This window comes from Ziziphus jujuba, chromosome 3 (assembly GCF_031755915.1).
Source record: "Ziziphus jujuba cultivar Dongzao chromosome 3, ASM3175591v1".
Lineage (NCBI taxonomy): Eukaryota > Viridiplantae > Streptophyta > Magnoliopsida > Rosales > Rhamnaceae > Ziziphus > Ziziphus jujuba.
In genome coordinates, this window is record NC_083381.1 from 27,162,526 (window position 1) to 27,184,036 (window position 21,511).

At 34.8% G+C, this 21,511-nt stretch overlaps 4 protein-coding genes across 4 annotated transcripts; 1 reads left to right on the forward strand and 3 right to left on the reverse strand.

Annotated features, from left to right (window-relative positions):
- Positions 1–5,536: 5,536 nt before the first annotated feature.
- On the reverse strand, positions 5,537–6,877 carry LOC107423256 (probable aspartic proteinase GIP2). The gene has a single exon (XM_025075392.3). It carries the CDS (start codon positions 6,875–6,877, stop codon positions 5,537–5,539), a length of 1,341 nt encoding a protein of 446 aa, XP_024931160.3.
- A 2,539-nt stretch (positions 6,878–9,416) lies between these two features.
- LOC107423275 (probable aspartic proteinase GIP2) lies at positions 9,417–10,943 on the reverse strand. The gene is given in 2 exon segments (XM_016032808.4): positions 9,417–10,405; positions 10,408–10,943. Coding segments are annotated over 2 exon segments (1,320 nt in total). The 5' UTR covers positions 10,913–10,943; the 3' UTR covers positions 9,417–9,590.
- Positions 10,944–13,963: 3,020 nt separating this feature from the next.
- On the forward strand, positions 13,964–15,586 carry LOC107423259 (probable aspartic proteinase GIP2). The gene has a single exon (XM_016032786.4). It carries the CDS (start codon positions 14,100–14,102, stop codon positions 15,339–15,341), a length of 1,242 nt encoding a protein of 413 aa, XP_015888272.3. The 5' UTR covers positions 13,964–14,099; the 3' UTR covers positions 15,342–15,586.
- A 3,753-nt stretch (positions 15,587–19,339) lies between these two features.
- On the reverse strand, positions 19,340–20,668 carry LOC107423281 (probable aspartic proteinase GIP2). The gene has a single exon (XM_016032817.4). It carries the CDS (start codon positions 20,666–20,668, stop codon positions 19,340–19,342), a length of 1,329 nt encoding a protein of 442 aa, XP_015888303.3.
- Between the last annotated feature and the right edge of the window lie 843 nt (positions 20,669–21,511).

Below are 21,511 nucleotides of genomic sequence, written 5' to 3' on the forward strand. Positions count from 1 at the left end.
GCTCAGTCTCTGTTGTTGATAAAGCCACAACTGGTTGTAATTGAGACTTCCAGCTTATGCAATTCCCATACAAAGTAAATGCATAAGATGAAATAGACCTTCTCTTGTCCTTATCTCCTGCATAATCTGAATCTAAATAACCATTGAGCTCAACACTCTCTTGATTACCTCTATAGATCAATCCCTCATACAAAGTCTGCTTCACATATCTAAGAAACCATTTCATAGCCTCCCAATGAGCTTTACCTGGATTGGCCGTATATCTGCTAAGAACACTAATAGCATGCGCAAGATCCGGCCTTGTACAAATTATTGTATACATAACTGAACTTACAGCATTGGAGTATGAAATTCTTACCATGTCCTCTTTTTCTTGCTCTGTAGTAGGACATTGATAAGCTGAAAGTTTGAAATGCCCTCCAAGTGGAACATTTACCACCTTAGCATTATTCATAGCAAACCTTGAAATAACTTTTTGCAAGTAAGAAGTTTGCAGCAACTTCATCTCTAATTTTCTCCTATATCTGGAAATTGATATTTCTAAAATCTTCTTTGCTGTCCCTAAATCCTTCATATCAAATTCAGATTTCAGCAACTCCTTGACCGATTGTATTATCTTCAGATTTGGACCAGCCACTAACATATCATCAACATACAGGAGAAGATAGACAGCTCTATCACTCATGGTATCTTTAAAATATAGGCAACTATCAAAACCACTTTTGTAAATCCAGCTTCTACCACAAAAGAATCAAATCCCTTGTACCATTGCCTTGGCGATTGTTTAAGACCATATAGTGACTTCTTAAGTAGGCACACAAGCTCTCCACCTTTTTTCTTAACTTCGAAACCTTCAGGTTGTCTCATATAGATAGTTTCTTCCAAACTTCCATGTAAAAATGCTGTCTTTACATCAAGCTACTGCAATTCCCAATTGAATTGAGTTACCAGAGCCAAAATGGTTCTTATTGTGGTATACTTCACAACTGGAGAGAAAATTTCATCATAATCTATCCCCTCCACTTGTGTAAAACCCTTAGCCACAAGTCTGGCTTTAAACCTCATTGGTTCAGCACTTGTAATCCCTTCTTTAACCTTATAAATCCACTTATAATCCACTATTTTCTGATCTCTAGGAGCTGATACTAAGTCCCATGTTTTATTCTCATGAGTGACTTCATTTCTTCTTTCATAGCTTCAATCCATTGAGTTGTTTGCTTGGACCTCACAGCCTCCAAATAAACCTTGGTTCATTGTCTATCAAGTCTTGATATGCAACCAAAGCATAGGCTATATATTTTGCATAGTTGTACCTCCTGTTGAGTTTAATTTGCCTTTTTGCTCTATCTCTAGTTAACAAATAACTTGGTGATGCTACTAGTCTTTGATTCGACCTTGGAGATTGCTGTATCATTTGCTCTTCAATTGTGTGTTCATCAGAAAGTGATGTGGTTGGTGTCTTTGATCCAATTAATTCACTTTCTTCATTAGCTGGCTGCCTCTCTAATTCATTAGCACCTTGATCATTATCATCACTACCTTGGTTCTCCACCTCATTGGATAATTCGAGCTATTTCTTATCCAATTCATTCTTAGATTGTGTACCTGTAGGGTTAGTAACTTTGCAAGGCATAGTATTTTCATCAAATATCATATCCCTACTTATTATGACTTTAAAACCTTAATTTTCTCTGACCCACAACCTAGATCTCTTGACACCTTGAGCATAACCTAAGAAAACACACTTCACATTTCTAGGTTCAAGCTTTCCTTCAGATTGGTGTGCATAAGCAGCACAACCAAACACTCTAAGATTGTTATAATCTGGTTGCTTTCCAAACCAAACATGTTCAGGGGATTTAAACTCTAAAACAGTAGATGGAGACAAATTAACCAAGTGCATGGCAGTCATAACAGATTCACCCCAAAATAATTTTGGTAATCCAGAAGACATAAGCATACATCTTACTTTATTAAGCAGCGTCCTATTCATCCTTTCAACTGCACTATTTTGTTGTGGTATGTGCTTTACTATTCTATGCCTTAAAATACCATGGTTTTTACAAAAAATATCAAACTCATTATTACAAAATTCCAAATCATTACCAGTCCTTAAAGCTTTTACAAGTTTATTTGTTTGATTTTCAACAAGTAACTTCCATTCTTTAAACTTTGTAAAAGCTTCATCCTTGGATTTCAACAAATAAATCCACACCTTTCTAGAATTATCATCAATAATGGATAAAAAATATCTATTTCCACTTTGGGTTTGTACTTTGGCAGGACCCCATAAATCAGCATGCACATAATCTAACACAAATTTAGCTTTACTTGTACTCAAGTTAAAACTCAACCTGTGTTGTTTCCTTAAAACACAATTTTCACAAAAATCAAGTTTGCTGATCATATCCTTGCCAAATACACCCTGTTTGTTCAAATAATACAAGTCTTTTTCACTAATATGGCCCAATCTATTATGCCATAGATTTGTTTTATCCACAGATGACCCAACAGATGCATTACTAGAATTAATTACATTTTTGCCAAGTAAAACATACAAGCCATTTTTCTTAACACCTTTCATGGCAACATATGCACCTTTCGTAATTTTCATTACACCATTTTCAGTTTTGCATGAATAACCAAAATCATCAAGCATTCCAAGAGAAATCAGATTTCATTTTAAACTTGGTACATGTCTCACAGAAGAAAGAGTTTTCACAGTGCCATCATACATTTGTAACTGAATATCTCCAATGCCAACAACTTGGCATGATAGGTTATTACCTAGAAGCACTTGAACTCCATCACACTTAGTGTAAGATTGAAAGGAATCCAAGCTTGGACACATATGAAATGAACAGCTAGAATCTAAAACCCACTCAAAGCAATTTTGTTCAGAAGTTACAGTAAGAACCTCTGCAGGGTCTGAATTAGTGGAGACTATGGCCAAGTCTCCACTTTCTTGGCCTTTTTGTTTTTCATCTCTTTTTTTCTTAAAATAACTTTTAATGAAGTGACCTTCTTTCTTACAGTAGAAACACTTTTTACTTCTAGGCCTAGACTTAGACCTGTAATTGTCTCTAGATTTGCTTCTATGGTCATTATGACCCCAACTTCTATTAACACTCCTGCCTCTTACATTGAGTCCTTCCCCTTTGTTTTCAGATTTTAACTCTAAATCTCTAGACTTCAAGGCACTCGCAACTATTTCTAAGGACAACTAATCCCTACCATATTTAATTGCATTCTTGACCTCTCTATACGTTTCTGGTAGAGAATTAAGCAATATCACAGCATTATGTTCATCACTAAAGACAACCTTACAATTAGCAAGATCTAAAATCAATCTATTAAAAGCATCAATATTGGCATCTAAGTCTTTAGTTACATCCATTTTGAAACCAAAAAATTGTTCAAGCAACAAGACTCGGTTAGGGAGTGATTTTACCAAATAAAGTTGTTCCAATCTGGTCCACATCTGAGCTGTGGTTTGGATGTCATCCACCTTCCTCAGAACATTATCTGAAAGATGCAAGATGATTGTGCTCATGGCTATTTCCTCCATCTCCATCTTCTTTTCTTCAGTAATTGAATCAGAGAAGGAGTTGTCAATTGCTTTCGCCACCTTCATCTGTACCAAGACTGCTCTCATTTTCTTACGCAATAAAAGGAAATCACCTTTCCCATTGAAGACCTCCAATTCCAACTTGGTCAACATTGTTGAGTATCGAAAAGAAAACCCAATTGCATAATTAATTTGACCAAGAATTGACAGTTGAACCCAAATTGCAGAAAGACACGAATCAAAGAATGTTCTCCAAGATTATAACACAAGCTCTGATACCACTGTTGTAGAATTCTGGAACTAATTTCAGAATGAAAAATACTAACAAGAACACAAAAAATTTACTGAGGTTCGGCCAAAAATGACCTACATCCTCGTTGCTCAGGTGTTGAGCTTTCTGCACTATGTAAATGTAGTGTCTACAAGCTGTTATAGATTCTTTAATGAAGGATTCACACAAGAATTCCTAAAACCAAAACCCAAGAACCCAATACACCCATTCACTCTTCGATCTCCACAAAGATCTCTCTCAAACCCACGTTGAGAATACAAAGAAAACAAGAAAGAATGGCTATCAAAACTTAAAGGATTCTTCTTGCACAAAGCTTACATGGGTCTGCAATTTTCTCTCTGTTTTCACACCTTGTTTTCCTTCTATATCTGATATATATATATATATATATAAAAGAAGACCATAAATGTAACAGCCCAGCCCAGACTACCCGCATGTAGATATTGTCCGCTTTGGGGCCAGCCTGCACGGTTTTGTCAAAACACGTCTCAATGGTTAGGGGTCCACCCCTTCACCTGCCAGTCCCACTAGCACGGGCCTCCCAGGCCCAATTACGATATTATCCGCTTTGGAAGCTAGGTGGTGAGCCCAATCTTACCCCTCACGGTTGTACTTTTCCTCATGGGAACGCGTCGCAAGGGAAATGTATCCACACCCTCTTTTAAGGTATGCTTCGTTCCCCTTTCCAACCGATGTGGGATCTCACAATCTTCCTCCCTTGGGGTCCAGCTTCCTCGCTGGCACATTGATCCGGATATTGGCTCTGATACCAACTGTAACAACCCAGCCCAGACCACCCACATGCAGAGATTGTCCTGATTGGGTCTGGGAAGCCCGTGCCAGTGGGACTGGCAGGTGAAGGGGTGAGGTCCTAACCATTGAGATGCGTTTTAAACCCTTGAAGGCTGGGTTGTAAGAAGATTTTCCAGGTCCAAAGAGGACAATATCTGCATGCGGATGGTCTGGGCTGGGCTGTTACATAATAGTGTTAGTATTATATTAATACATATATTTTAAATAAGCATCATATTAAATATTATATGCATACATTAATAATGAATTGATAATATATATAGTATACTGATATTATTAATAATTTATTCATCATTAATTATTTCTTGAATTATTTATCAATAATTTCAAATCTTATTTATTATTTATTAATACATTAATTTAGTCTAATCCATTTTTTTTGCACTAATGTAGTTCAATCCATTTCTTCATGCTCCTTTTTACATTACCTATACCATACCAAATTAAGGACCAAAACTTTGAAGACAATAATTCAGTAATCTTTCATATTTAAAAGTATAACATTCTAAAACTTTTACTAATATGCTAGTATTCAATTAGTGGTGTTAATATATATGTATAGTTTTATTAAGTATAAACAGACAAAAACAACATTAAGAGCATCCTTAATATTACATTTATCAAACACATGAATATTGGACATTGATACTTAATCAATATTCAACTATCAATTACAAAAATCTCATTGAAGGCTGTCCTGTCACAAAGTCTACTGTTTCTCAAATAGAGAACCCGAATTCGAATAACATCACAAACTCATTAGAGACAATTCTTTATTGAAATAAAATAGTTTGAAGTCTTCATGAACCACAAAAAATAAAAAATAAAAATAAAAATAAAATAAAAAAACCACCAACCAAGTCTCAGAAGATGAAGTCGGCGCAAGTGTTTTGTCGAGTGAAAAGTGAAGAGCTAAATCCGAGCCTGTTACTAGCTAAATCAAACAGAAGAAAATTGTCTTCCAATTGATGCCCTCCAATAATAATGGAAGGCTGCAAAGGAATTTCACCTCCATCAACGAATCCAAGACACAATACATTCTCCCCAACATCCACCATTGCGTTCGCTCCGTATATCATCCAAGGCTCACTTTGGCCATGCAGCACAAGCTGAATGCGTGGCACGACCGGTCCCAATCGATCGATGCCAATGTAGCTCGAGTTATAGCAAGCACCAAAAGGTTTCACAGCTGCTACTCTTTTGAACCGATCATCACCTATAAATGCTCTCAAAGCACTCTCAAATTCACCCACCACCGCTTTGTATATGGCGGAGTGCAGCACCGTGTAGGGCTCGACCGTGCTAATCCTTGTTCCACCACTACCATCCTTGGCAATGGATAGCAATGAAGTGTTCAAATGCACAGCTTTATCACCGATCTTGATAGACTCAACCCCGATATAGTATTCTGAAGATTTCGAATTGGTGGGATGGACGATGAGTGGAGTGTAAGCAAGAGCCTGAGAGAAATCACGATGGGCCAAAGTGTAATAAGGTCCATCACCAAAGAAAACAACACCCTCAGATGTTGTTGAAGAGCTCAAACATACGGCAAACTTCTTTTTGAGGCTGAAAGCCGAATAGAATTGCGAAGGAAGTCCGAGATTAGACCTTCCCAAGCCAACAATGCCTTTGACACCACTAGCCAAGCCTTTTAATTGAGAGGTTTTCCCGCAGACGAATAGGAATTTAGGGACAGAAACTGGCTTGCCAGTGGTAACAATAGAGTTATTGACGGCAAGGATGGAGACAATGTCTTGTGCTAACTCACCGCTGACCGATACGTGACCGATTCTGTTGAAGGTATTGACGATGCATGTGTTCTTGTTGCAGCCTGGAGTATTAATGGTTCCTTTGCAATCCCGACAAACATGGGACTTGGTGAGCCGGCAAGCAGCAGAGCCGCAATGAGCAGGCTTATAGGTGGATGAGACATAACTTCGATCGCATACTAACCAAGGGTATTGGCCGCCCAGATCTAGTGTTTGTTTGATGGGAACTAGAGGGGTTCTTTGTTTGGTGTCAATGACGTATTGTTTTATATTGGTAGAGTGGACAACTTTGGTTACTGGTAGAAAGAGAGTTTTGGGTCGAAAGGAGGAAGAAGAAGAAGTAGTAGTAGCTTTGGCTATGGAGGGGTAGATGATGATGGGGAAGAGAAGGCAAAAGAAGAGAAGGAAATTGAAGGAGGAGTGGAAAGCCATTACAATTAGCTTGATGGGGGTGAAGAAGTGGAGGAATAGTTTGTGGCTATTTATAGCTGTTTTATTGCCTTTAGGATCCTCATAATTTTGACCATGAGTGGCTATAGATTAATTGTAAAGTTGATGTGTGTGAAGGTGTTAATGATGTACATTCCATGATGTGGGGCTTGTACAATATATATGTATATATATATATATATGCATCGAAGTAGTGTACAAGTCTACGATGGCGACTCGAGGGAGCTTTGATTTTGCCAACTCCATATAGATGGACAGCCTGGATTTTGGGTTGGGCAAGCTTTGAAAAATGGATTTATAAAATAACGGTTTAATATAATTTATATGCTTAGAGTTTTTTACTTTTAATTTTTTTTATGATGTTTTTAAACAATGTGATATCATATTAGTCATTAAGCATGGATACACACAGAAAAGGATGATAAAATATTATAGTAGCATTAATTAGCAGCATTTATCACGTGGAAAAATTATAGCTTAGAAACCCGTATCACGTTAGGAAGACATAAAATTGTTTATATATTATACCTTTATAATTCATACATTAATAATTAAAATGGAAAATCATTATGAAATAATCAATCAATTCAAGTGTCAGTAATACACATTATTATAATAGTTAATACTTGGATTATTTTCTTTTCACATTTTGTTTCCTTGGCCTACTAGCTTAGAAACGCATCAAAATATATAGTTAATAATTAATACCACGTTAGTCTTGAGTACTATGAATGCAAGTTTGGCGGAATTTGCAAATAATTTTCTTTTTAATTATTAAAAAAAGTTTGAAACTCTAAAACTTATTGGGCAACCAAATATTTCATAATCATATTCATCACCGTCTTAGTTTAATTCCCAGTCTTCATATATATATATATATATATATATATATTTCATTACTATTGCATGTTAGGAATCATATATCCGCTCACTAATTCAATACTCAAAATACTTAATTAATTCATGCTACTGATTTAAGAAGGATTTGATTTTAATTCAAAATCTTTACCGGAATGGAAAACCCACCACATCCAAACATATAATAAACGCAAATGTTAAACTCACACATGATTTTGGAGTATTATTTAAAATATAACCAAATAACATACTTCCTGGTCATGATTCGTGACTCGTAATATATATATATATATGTATATATACTTATCAAAAAAATAAAATAAAAAAGGACTAATGATATAGATGGGCACTTGGGTCCATATCCTTTTTATACGAAGCTTTTTTTCTTTTTTTTTTATGCCAAGCCTTGGTCCATATGCCCTTCTCTTGAATGAGATGTAGGAAACGCGCTCAAATAATATATTACGATAATAATATTTTTGTTTGTGGAAAATAATATATATATATATATATTATATATAATCAAGTTTATATTAAATCGACCTCTCAACAGGATGGTTTTAACATTTTGAACTTGGATTTGAAGATGTATTTTAAATAATTTTAGCACTAGTCAAGCCTATAAATATTGTCAAATTAGGAGTTTAGATATATGGAACTAAAATAAATAAACAAATAAATAAAGGTGCCATATTTTAATAAGTTGGTAATTTGTTATTGGTTGGATCTATACTTAAGATCTCGGATAAAAAATAAAAAATAAAAAAATCTATAATTGAGGTTGTGGACATGTTCTATCATACCATTATAAACTTGGCTATTTTATAAATTATGGTGAAGAGATATATAAACATATATAAGTGAAACACCTTTTTTTTTTCCCCCAACTGTGTTGTAGTTTAATCAATTAGGGAATTCAGTAAAGAGTAAGGATTAAATCATTCTTTTCTCTAATTTTAGTTTTCAATAAAAATATGATTTTCAATACATTCAATGTACCTACGAAATTGATTGCAAATTTATTAAAAGTCGACAATTATGGCAACATGTTTCTGCCCCACAAGACTATAATTGACTTTGCCATTCCCAGTATTTTTCAGAACAAAATGTTCATGGGATAATTGCACTCAAGCCTCCCCTGTTTTCAATATACAGGAAACGGGGTCTATTTCCCTGTCAATTAATCAACTGAGATTTTTGCTTTTCTATCAATTTTAATTACCTATATTTCATGAAATTAATAACTAGCAGTTAGTAATTAATGCCCCATTAAATTGAGATCGACCTAGGAATTCGTGATTTTCCAGTATAAATTATAAAACTTTGTAACTTGGGCACTGCAGAAATATATATTTGAACATATGAACATGTGCAAATGATCTTACAAGTGACCTAGTTTTATCAATGTTATTTATTAATTGTTTAATCCATTCTATTGGTTAAAATAGGATTCGATTCCCATTCTGAACCTACCTAGGATATATGGATATAAAACAAAACTAGTCAATTAAAAAATTTTAAAATCAAAGTGGATTGAATCTGGAGGTTTAAACAAAAAAAAGAAGTTAAAGAGCATCATCACACAATAACAAAATAATAACAATTATGAATATGAAACAAAGATGTCTTAATCCAATAATAAAATTGAAAATTTTTTCTTTTCCATTCAAACTCGAATCTTTATCCGAATAAACAGTGACTTTGTCAACGTTAATGATAAATAACACCAATCATCACATGTCAATGCAGAGACAACATATCCTTATTGAAATCAAACCGTTAGAAACCTAACCAAAAACAAATACATTGCTACCATGTGTTTTAAGCAAAAGTTTACTTAAATACTTGTAAAGTTGAAGTTGGAGCAACTAGTTTGCTTGGAAAGCAAAGAAGAGCTAAATCCAACCCTGTTGGAAGCTATATCAAACTGAACAAGGTTGTCTTCCAATTGATGTCCTCCGATCACGATGGAACTGGGTTCATACTCACCCGCATCAACAAATCCAAGACACAACACGTCCTTCGCAACCTCAACCATCGAGTTAGATCCAAATATCCTCCAATACGCATCATTGCTCTTCTTCAACACAAGATCAATGAGAGGCACAGCCGGGCCATATCGTGTCCGGTCGATATGGCTCGAGTTAAAGCAAGCCTCGAACGGTTTGATAGGTGCTACTCTCGGAACCTTACCCATTGCTTTCACAAATTCATTGACGAAAGCTTTGTATATTGAGGTTTCCAAGAGCGTGTAAGGATGGACGGTGCTAATTCTTGTTCCCCACATGCCCCACTTATTTATTGTTAGCAATGAAGTATTTAAAGGAACAACTTTGTCATTGATCTTGATAGACTTCACTCCAATGAAGTATTCCGCGTACAACTTACCAACAAGGTAGCCGTCGTTCCTCGTAGGGTTTTTGATGAGTGGAGTATAAGTAAGAGACCTGGAGATATCAATCTTGTTAGGAAGAAAGTTATAAGGACCATCTCCAAAGAAAATGAACCCATTAGATGTAGTTGAAGGGCTTAAACAAATGGCAAACTTGTCATTAAAGCCAAAAGCAGAGGCAAATTGAGAAGGGAGTCCAATTTTGTTCCTTCCCAAACCAACCATGCCTTTGACACCCATTGCCATGTTTCCAAGAAGTGATCAAAGCTGCAAGAGAATAGGAAGTTATGGACAGAGACACTCCTACCAGGATTAGAGCCGTCGGTGGATTTGATAGAGACGACGTCTTGGGATAACTCGGCCGGTGTGATTTGGTCGGTAAAAGGATTGGAGATTTGGATATTACAAGTGTTAACATTGCATCCTGGATATGGTGTGGGTGCAGGGCAGAACCCACATTCGGCATTGGCAAGCGAGCACTGAGACGAGCCACAACGAGCAGGCTTATAGGTGGAGGACACATAATCATCGCAAGCAACCCAAAGGTATTCAGCATCGAGATCTAGTGCTAGTTTAATGGAGACAGAAGGTGTTCTATGTTTGATTTTGGCAATGTATTGGAGGGTGGAAGAGTCTTTCTTCACTGGAAGAATGAGAGCTTTGGGTTTGAAAGGAGAAGGCTTGGCTATTGAGGGGGTGATCATGATGATGGGAAAGAGAATTAGACAAGATAAGAGAAAAAAAGAGGAGGAGAAGCTGGAAGCCATTTTGGTGGAAAAAAAATATGCAGAGCACCAATGTTGGATATGGGGTGAAGAAGCAGAGCACCTAGTGTGGTTATTTATAGCTGCCCTTTTGGAGTGGCTAATTTGATCATCACTGTTAAGTTTGATCCATATATGATGTGAGGTTTAAGTCACTTTCAATAACACGATATAATGCATAGAAAAGTCAACGATGGAGACTAGTTGATGAACTCATATCTCATGTATTATATCATATTATGGAGTCCAATATAATATATATATATATATATATTATATTATATTATATTATATTATATTATAATGTTGCAGTTCATTAACAAAGATGTATTTAACATCAAGTGATCAAGAAAGTAATACACGTGACTGTAATTCACATTATATATAATAAAAGTAATAATAACGAACAGAACTTGACCGAAGCCAAAGAAAATTGTTATTTATACACTACATTGTTAATTTAGGTTACCATTATGAGCTTAGTTTCCTATATAAGTTTATCGTTTTTTGAAAAACAGATTTTTGTCTAAGTCGAGGTTTGAATTCTAAACATGGAAATATATTTTCAATATTGATTTTACTAGTTTAATCCATTGACCTTGATTTATCACCTTATTGATTACCCTATATACTTTTTGTACACCACAATTTCATATGTATAATTAATAATTAATTCCACATAAATATTAATTATAAGTGCATAATTCATGTCACTGACAATCCTTTCTTTAGTATTACTTACTAATATAAAAAGCTTTGCACGGCCCCGGCATTAATGGGGATCATATTACTTATAAATAGCTCCTTCTTTGGAACATCATATAAGTTTGAATATGATTTAAAGTAATTAAATAATTGATTATCCAGTTTTATCATCATCTTCTTAATTAATTTCAACGTTTCAATAATTATCTTATTGTTATTTGGATGTGATGTGTTCTAGATCCTAAGTAATATTTTTAATAGTCACATCATTTAATTAATCAATATATTGCTGTGATTAAACAGGCCAGATTTGGTTCTCATTCTCAGAACCCTTCCTTGATGGTAAAAGCAACCTCTCCCAAAACATATATCAAATTTTGATTATTGATGTAAAAGCAACGTTTCAAAATAATATCCTGTAGACCTGCCCAAGTCTCTTACTACCAGTACATTGATAACCAATCCTGTGAGTATAAATCCAAAACTCAGCGGTGGTCGTTCACCTGAATATTTCATCAATGTGCTGTGCATACAAGTTTGACTTGATGGAAAAGCTCTTCATTTCGATCCTTCCTTGTTATCCATTGACAAAGATAAAGTTGGTGGGACAAAACTAATACCATAAATTAGTTTACAGTATTTCATATTTCTGTATACAGAGGCTCTGGTTCAAGATTTTGTCAACCAAGACTGCCTCTAGGATAAATACTAGAGTGGCTTCTGTGGCACCATTTGAGGCACGTTTCAGCTCGAAGGCTATATCAAGAACAAGGACTGGACCACGTGCTCTGACTATAGACTTGGTGTTGCAGGGAAAGAATGTGGTTTGGAGGATTTATGGTGCTAATTATATGGTGAAGGCTAAGAGAAGATGTGCTCTGTCTGTTTTTCATTTGTAGATGGAGGATACAATGCAAGAACCTCCATTGTTTTGGGATGGCATGAGTTGGAAGACGATCTTGTTCAATTCAATATAGCTTCTTTGAAGCTTAGTTTCAGCTCTTCACTCCACCTGCATAATGCAACCTGTAACCAATCAAGGTTCTTTTAATTAGCTACCAGATTAATCTCAATTTAGGCAGGCGAAGTACTTAGAAATATCTCTGCTTGTATTTAGCAGCAGGTCTGTTGTGAAGTAGAAGCGCTTTTTGGTCGATCATTTCCTTCATTTCTCTCTCGTAATAAGAACAAGTTGTACTCTGAGCTTACTCAAATGAGTCTAATCACGCTTGCCTCTTGTGTACTTGATTAATGCAAATCAAAGTTCTATTCTAACCCAAATATATATCTCCGTCATTTGATTAATAAGCCCAAATCTCTGAATCTAATTGCTCCGTCTATGTGTGTGGGTGAGAGAGCTGTTATGGTGTATAAATTGTGAAGTAAGGACCAGAAGAAAGATCAAACACAAAAAATTGAAAACAAATGGGTATAGGTGGAATGCTAAAGTGACAGAGTGGTTAGAACACAAAGAAGTACAATATTAATATATATATATATATATACATATATGTATATGCTGAAGATCATTCACATTATGACCCGGAATGATTAAATCACTTCTATGATGAAAACTAGTCAAAAAGCTAAGCAATATATCATGCACCCACTAATATAATTTCCAATATAAAAACAATGAAATCCATGCCCCCACTTGGCAATTTTGAATTTAATTATGTAAACTTAATACACACAAATTAATTAAAGAAAAAAGAAAAAGAGGAAGAGAAAAGTTAGTCAATAAAACAGAGAAAATAAAATAAAAAAAATCTTTCTAGGTTATCATTATTTTTATGATAACATATCTTTCTTAAAACAAAAAATGAATATTAGTTAATAATAATGTCAACCACTAACTTATCCGTCTGAAAAGAACCCAGGATATTTCACCCAAAAAAAAAAAAAAATTGATATGGGCATGACTCACATGTTATCGTGAAGTGGCCCATGTGCTGCAAAAGTCATTTCCTAATTTAAAAATAAGATGCCGATATTTTAATATGGCTGATTCTTTTTGGTTCTCCTTTTTCTATATTACCCAAAAAAAAAAAAAAAAAAAGTTTCCTTATCACTCCAATAATTTCTAAGAAGCCGCTCCATATGCTATAACCTATAAGATATTTACACTTGTAATTATTCCAAAAAAAAAAAAAAAAGAAACAAACAAGAGTGCTAAAAAACAAATCGCTTTCACTTTTGCCTTCACTTTCACATGTCCGTAAGAAGATAAGCACAAATGGCTTTGCCTCGGTATCTAGTCAGCAAATGGTACCTAAAGAATATGTTAAGGCCTTATCCATTTTCTAAGTCAACAATATTGAATTGAGCCGCGGCAAAAAGACATCGCAAAGCACATCGTTCATTATCATACTAAAAGACCTTCTTGTTTTCTTCATCACTGGGTCCAAACCCTCTCTCTCTCTCTCTCTCTCTCTCTCTCTCTCTCTCTCTCTCTTACTCTGTCTCTGTGTCTGGTTTTTCTTCCATGGCTGGTCTTCTTCTTCAATTCCTTCTTCTTGTTCCTGTTTTCTTATGTGTTCAAGCTCAAAGCTCTTATAACCTTGCAGATTCTTTACTTCTTCCTGTAACCAAACATGGTGCTTCTCTCCAGTACTTAACCAAAATCCACCATGGAAATGGACTCGTACCCACTGAGCTTGTGCTTGATCTCGGCGGTCCTTTCCTCTGGATGGATTCTGTATCTTCATCTGGCAGTCTGATATCTTCTGGCTCCATCCAATGCTTAGCGGCGAAGTCAATGTTTGGTGATGATGACCATGGAAGAAGCAAAAGTTTCTTGGAAATCTGTAAAATTTTCCCAGAAAACAGGATTACTCAGATGGGAAATCAAGGAGAGCTCGTGGATGACACTTTTTTCATTCAGTCAAAGTCTTCCGGGTCAGTGATCTCTGTTTCACAAAGCTTTCTGTTTGGTTCTGCACCCATTTCCCTCTTAAATGGCCTAGCGACTGGTGCTCAAGGTATGCTGGGCCTCGGAAGGCATCGAATTTCTCTGCCTTCACAGATCTCTGCAGCTTTTGATTCCAAATGGCAGTTCTCACTTTGCTTGTCTTCCTCTAATGGTATTCTTGTATTCGAGAACCGACTCTCAAAATCATATTTTGGGCCTGAACTTTCACAGTCTCTAATCTACACACCACTCCTCAAAACCCAATTGGCAGATACATCCAACCATGAATATTTCATCAATTTGCAGTCCATCAGAATCAATGGCAAAACTCTGTCACTTGAAAAGGGTCTAGGAGGGAGTAAGCTAAGCACAATTGTTCCTTATACTACCATGGAGAGCTCAATTTTTGCCGTATTTTCTAAAGCCTATGAGAAAGCTGCTATGGCTATGAACATGAAAAAGGTCAAATCCGTGGCTCCTTTTGGATTATGTTTTAGCTCAGAAGGGATTCAAGAAACTCTGCTTGGTCCAGAAGTGCCTGCTATTGATCTGGTATTGCAGAGCAAGATGGTGAAATGGAGAATATATGGTAGGAATTCAATGGTGATGGTTAGCAATGAAATAATGTGTTTGGGATTCTTAGATGGAGGTTCAGACTTGAAAAGCTCAATCACACTTGGGGGTTATCAATTGGAGGATATACTTCTACACCTTGATGTGGGTGCTTCTATGCTTGGGTTTAGTCCTTCCCTGTTACTGAAGCAAAGAAGCTGTTCTGACTTTGAATTGGTAACTATGTCTAAAGAATCATTGTAGCAAAAGAATTTTTTTTTCCCCTCTTCTTATTCCGAGGCCTTGTTTTCTAGGTTTCTTTTTTTTTTTTTTTTTTTTTTTTTTTTTTTTTTTCCAAAAGGCCAATGAGCATGTAGCTCAGTTTTTGAGAACTAGATTTAGATAGTAGTTTTAAGATCTATATGCTGAAGTAATATATGAAAAGGAAATTTATGTATGATGTTTGCAAAGGAATGTATTGAATGAAAAGCAAGTTGTTCTTAGTCCAATTGATCATGGAATGAGATATGCTTATAAAGAGAATAGAGAGACGAGGCATTGGTAGATTTAAAAAAAAAAAAACAAAAAAAACAAAAAAAAAAAAAGAGCTAAAAATAAAAAAGCAAGAGTGGTGGATTGGTTGGGTTTACTTTATCTAAATTCAAATTTTGCTCTGTTTTTCCATTACCAAAATAATAAATTGTACCACTCCATATTTGGTTTGATTTTCTAGTTCTACTTGTATTTCTTTTCTTTTTTTTTATTTTTATTTTTTTTTCCTTTTTGGCTTAGAAATTAAGTATAGAAAATCACATTAAGAAGTACTGAAGAAGTAACAAGCTTAGAGAAATCCACATCAAACCCTAAAAAGAGTGCTCTCCAATTAATGGAAACATGCCCTAATTGGTGCTACTAGAGTCACCCCCTAATCGTCTTGTTAGCCACAGCCTTGTTTACAAAATCTTTCAAAATTTTATTACCAATTCCCACTTTGTTTATGAATATACAGCAATAAGGTATTAAACACTGACAATTTTACCATCAAATATTGATTGATTTTACATCAATTGAATATTCATCAGAAGCAGAGGAATAACCTTCTTGAGTATATTTCATCTTTGCTAAGTGGCTTCACAACAAGTGGAGAGGTTTAAAGTAAGCACAGAGCAAAATGGTTTATGGTAATCAAGGTTATTTTGGTAATAATTTGGACCACCACCGCACCCAATAAAAGAAATGTCCATCAGCAAGCACAGAGCAAAATGGGAAAGCCTGTAATCTAATTTTTTCAATATTTAAAATGGTAATGCACATTGTCTTATTATAAGATATAAAATGGTAAAGATTGTCTTTCAAAACAAGTTGTATATGCAGACAAATTTTCATACCAAACCACACAATAATTAGCAAATATTGCAAATTATCCCTTTGTAGCTTGAGTTCAGTTTCAATTTGCTCCCTAAAGATTGAGGGGGAAAAAAAAAGAAAAAAAAAAAAAAAAGCAAGCAATGCACCACTTATAGTTTTGCTAAATATCAAAGTGATACTTCTTTCAAGATTTACCCGTCTAAGACTATAATAGCATCAACATGTAAGCGGAACATGGGTTTCAAAAAGAATATCGCATGCTTGAAATAAAATAAAAAATTAAACCAAAATACATTTGGAAGTGATTGTCCTGGTGAAAGTGAAACTCTTTAACATATATATATATATATATATATACAAGGATTATGCTGCTGCCCATTAACATTGATTAGTTAAAATGAAGTAATTATTATAAAGTCAATTATTGGAACATGTGACATTAATTCACATATTTTATATTAATGCCTCATTAGATTATTTATAGCCATGAGCACTTGCTATAACTGTGAGGATTCGAGGCATATGGACAAATACTATTATTATTTCTTTTTTTTTTTTTACTATTTGAAAAAGTTGTAAAATTTCTGCAACTTAATTATTTTTTATTGGCCTATTTTACTTCCGTGTGAATCATCTCATATTATTTTATGTGATAAATCTTAGTCTTAATTAATTCAATACTTCAAAACATTGATAATTAATCCAAGCTTTTTAAACGGGATTTGACTATAATTAGGAATCTTTCCAGTATGGAAAAACTGTTCGATCATTAAAAGATTTTTCTCCAATTGATGCCCTCCTAGTTCCTTGGAAACAGCAAAGTTACTGTTTGGTAAACGGTAATCAATCAGCAAAGTAGGAATAGAAGCAGAAATTTAAGCAAATTAAAGCTATCCCAAACAGTCTTAATCCTCCATCTATAAATCCCAAACACAAAAAACATTCATGATTAATTTTCTCCATTGAAGTACCACCATATGAATCCTCAAGTATAACAGCCAAAAGCTGGTCCTACGCCCTTAGATGCTCTAAAAAACATGCCCCAGATGGTGCTACAAGAGCCATACTGATTCTTTACAAAATCTTTCCAAAAGAACCTTTTAAAGTTCCCACCAATTGCTAATAGTCTGATAACAAATGACAAAAATGGTATTAAAAATTGAAACTTCCCCTACAATGTTGATAGAGTTTACAGCCATTGAAAACCCTCAACATCCATGCTTAAGCCCCTCAAATAGAGCACAAGTTTTGTTTTCAGCTGCATGGCCTTGGAAGCTAAAAAAACTTGCATACAAACGTCCGTTGTATGGGTGATTTAATGCAACAGACTACTTGTAATTGGATATTCTATCCGTACTTTGTAGGACTTACATATATATATATATATAGATGAATTACCAAAAACGTATAATATATATATATATACATATATATAGATGCTTTATTTTGACATTGCACTTGACTAAATTGATAGCTTTTTGTTTTTGTATTGGTTGATCTGGATTTTTAGGGACTTTTTGACCACCATGTTTGTGTACATTCTTTTGTGCATTGTCTTTTCTACTAAAATTTGGACCCAAAAAAAAAAAACAAAAAAACAAAAAAAGTAACAACACTGCTAAAAAATGTGTAAGAAAAAAAAAATGGGAAGACAGAGCCAGAGGTGTTGATGAGTTTGCTTTATCTAAATTCAAATTATGCTCTGTTTATTATATATATATATATATATAAAACCAAAATAATAATTTGTACTATTTTTCTGTATTTTTATTTCCTTTTTTGCTTAGCTATATAGAACAAGGTGATAAAATTAAGTGGATCCTGAATCACCTATTTCGATATGGTTTTTCCACAAACATTTTAACATGTAATAATAAAAAAATTAAAACAATAAATCACATCAATCATTTAAAATCATATCAATCAATTTTTACCATGTGTCAAAATTTATGGAAGAACCATGTAAAAATAAAAATAGATGATCCAGGGACCGCATGATTTTTCTTCATGGAGCAACACAACAGTCTTGTTTACAAAATCATTTTAATTAAAGAGCATTACTTTTCCACCACCTCCTACTTTGTTTAATGGATAGCAGTGAAGTGTTATATTAGAAACTGACAATTTTATGATTAATCTTGGTAGAATCATCTACCAATTAAATATGCATGGGAAGAATTACAATCTGTGATTATATTAATGTAAGCTGTGCTGAGTGGGCTGACAACAAGTGGGATGGTGGTAAACAGCTTGATGCATCTTGGGAATATGGAGGCACATAATTTGGCCATACCAACATAAAAATGTCCCCAGAAATATCCACTAAGCACAATGACAAAGCAAAGTGGGAAAGCCTATATCCATTCCACTTTTTGTCCTTCCCAGGCCAAATATGCCTTTATCACAGCACCCGCTTCAAGACCATCAATTTAAAGCAAGAAAAAACATCCTGGCTTAGCCCCTCAAGTTAGTAGTACTAGAAAGGGATTAAAGGGAATTAAAGCACAAGTTTAGACACACTTTGTGGGATATTTAGTAAAATTGAAGATGAACTGTACTCCAATATCCATATCACTTTATCAATCAAGTTAGAAGGAGTTTCCATTTCAATTGAAAGTATAGTGAGGATGAAAGGTTAGAGGATTTATAGAATCTTTCAATGGACAAATAATGCACATCATCTGGTCAATGCCATCAATTGTGAAACATTAATAGGGCATATATATAGCCCCATTACAAATAGCAGTTAATTCAAGAGAAAATATAAAAATAACACCATCCTCTTATCAAGGATGGTCATTACTACTCAAATTAGATTATTTGAAATCATAACAAAACAATAACAACAATAATAATAAAATACTGCTATAGCTTGTCCTTGTGGATATGGATTTTTAAGCATGATTTGTATACTTGAAGTTGGAGCAAGAAGTTTGTTTGGAGAGTAGAGAAGAGCTGAATCCAACTCTGTTATTATCTAGATCAAACTGAATAAGATTGTCTTCCAATAGATAACCTCCAATCTCAATTGCAGCCGTCGACCAGAAACCTTCCTTTTTACTTACGAACGCAAGACACATGACATCCTTGGCAGCTTGAACCATGGAGTTAGCTCCAAATATCTTCCAAACTGCTTTGTTCTGAAACACAAGTTCAATGGTAGGCACAGCCGGGCCCAGGCGTGATCTAGCAATGCCAGTTGAGTTAAAGCAAACATCAAATGGAGCCACATTTGCTACTCTCGGGATGTTCTTGCCCAATGCTTTCACAAATTCATCAACGACAGAAGAAAATATGTCGCTCTCCATGACAGTGTAGGGAAGGAGAGTGCCAATCTTTGTTCCACCATTGCCACCCTTATCGTAGTCGAAGGTTAGCTTGTATTGCCATTTATCAGAAGGAACAAACTTGCCATTGATCTTGATAGCCTTCAATAAAAGGTAATATTCCTTAACAAAGTAGTTTGTGATGAGAGAGGTATAGGTAAGAGACATGGAAACATCAATTCCAGGTTGCAGAACATAAGGTCCATTCCCAAAGAAGATGACACCATTAGATTTTTCCGAGGGGCTCAAACAAATTGCAAACTTCTTTTCCAGTCCAAAAGCTGCGGTAAATTGGTAAGGGAATGAAATATTGCTCACTCCAAAAGCAGCCATACCTTGGACATCATTAGCAAGTTTAAGCAACGAGCCGGTGTGGGAGCAAATGAAGAGGAAGTTAGGCACAGAAACAGACCGGCCATTGATGGACTTGACAGAGACGATGTCTTGGAATAACTCACCACTACCTGGTCTCCCACTAATATTATTGATGCTATAGGCCTGGCAAGTGTTATCGTGGCAGCCCGGAGTATTAAGTACACCACCATTGGGACAGTTGGAACAATACTCGAATGGATAGTTGGCATAAGAGCAAACAGGTGAGCTGCAATTTATAGGCTTATAAGTGGAAGAGACATAGGCTTGGTCACAATGCATAAAAGGGTTGTCAAGGCCAAGATCTATGGTTAGCTTTATGGGAAGCAGAGGGGTCCTCTGTTTGATCTTAATGACATATTGGTCTGGTCCTGGATAGTAGTGGACCTTGGTTACAGGAAGAACCAGGGTTTTGATAGGTGGATGTGAAGAAGAAGATTTCTTGGCTATGGAGGTGGAGATGATGTTGGACAAGATAAGAAGAAAACAGAGGAAGAGGAAATTGAAGTGGCTACAGCAACCCATTAAGGTAACTTAATTAGGGAATGCAATTACACCAAGCTTTTTTCCTTTTTTTTTTTTTTTTTATGGGGTGAAATGGAGAGTAGGATCAACCGGTCAAGCTATTTATACACATTTCATATGCAAATGAGGTTTGGCCATTTTGCAAGGAATATATAATTCAGATCCATTTTGGGACAGCCTATCTATTATCCATTACTATATTTATGGTACATAAGTGTTGCATGTGAGTTCCTATTCCATATTAAAAGATTTAGAACAAGAGAAGTCAATTAAGGTTGGCAACCAATTGAGGGGTGCCAGCTTAACTCTCACATGTTGAAACTCTTTGTTTGTTGACTTTCAAGTTGTACCTAAGTTTGTAATTAATTATTAGTCCTCTTATCATTAATAACAATAACTAGTATTTTATATGGCATCAAGATGAGGAAATTAGTTTGATAAAAAAAAAAAAAAATGAGGAAATTAGGATGCGATCTGTACACACATATATTATATTAGATCGTTTGTGCAATTAAGATGCATATAGAAAAAGTTTAAAATGGGAAAGATTTTCATAGAATTTAAAAAACCTTGTTATCTATATACATAGTTTTTATTTTTTTATTTTTTTTATAGTAATCTATTTATATATAACTTGAATGGTGAAAATGTGTTTCGATACAAGTAGAATTTTCTTGCAGGATATTAGAATATGTATAAAAATTTTATAAGTACTAAACTCGCAAAATATTTATGATCTGCTTTTTATAATGAATAGAAATAGGATATGTTAATTAATTATTTAATACATAGTAATATATATATATATATATGATATAAGTGCTTAATTTTGTTTTGACTATG

What these genes read in the sequence shown, in the direction of transcription:
- LOC107423281 (XM_016032817.4), bottom strand. Translation starts at nt 20,668, where the DNA reads ATGGGTTGCTGTAGCCACTTCAATTTCCTCTTCCTCTGTTTTCTTCTT.
- LOC107423259 (XM_016032786.4), top strand. Translation starts at nt 14,100, where the DNA reads ATGGCTGGTCTTCTTCTTCAATTCCTTCTTCTTGTTCCTGTTTTCTTA.
- LOC107423256 (XM_025075392.3), bottom strand. Translation starts at nt 6,877, where the DNA reads ATGGCTTTCCACTCCTCCTTCAATTTCCTTCTCTTCTTTTGCCTTCTC.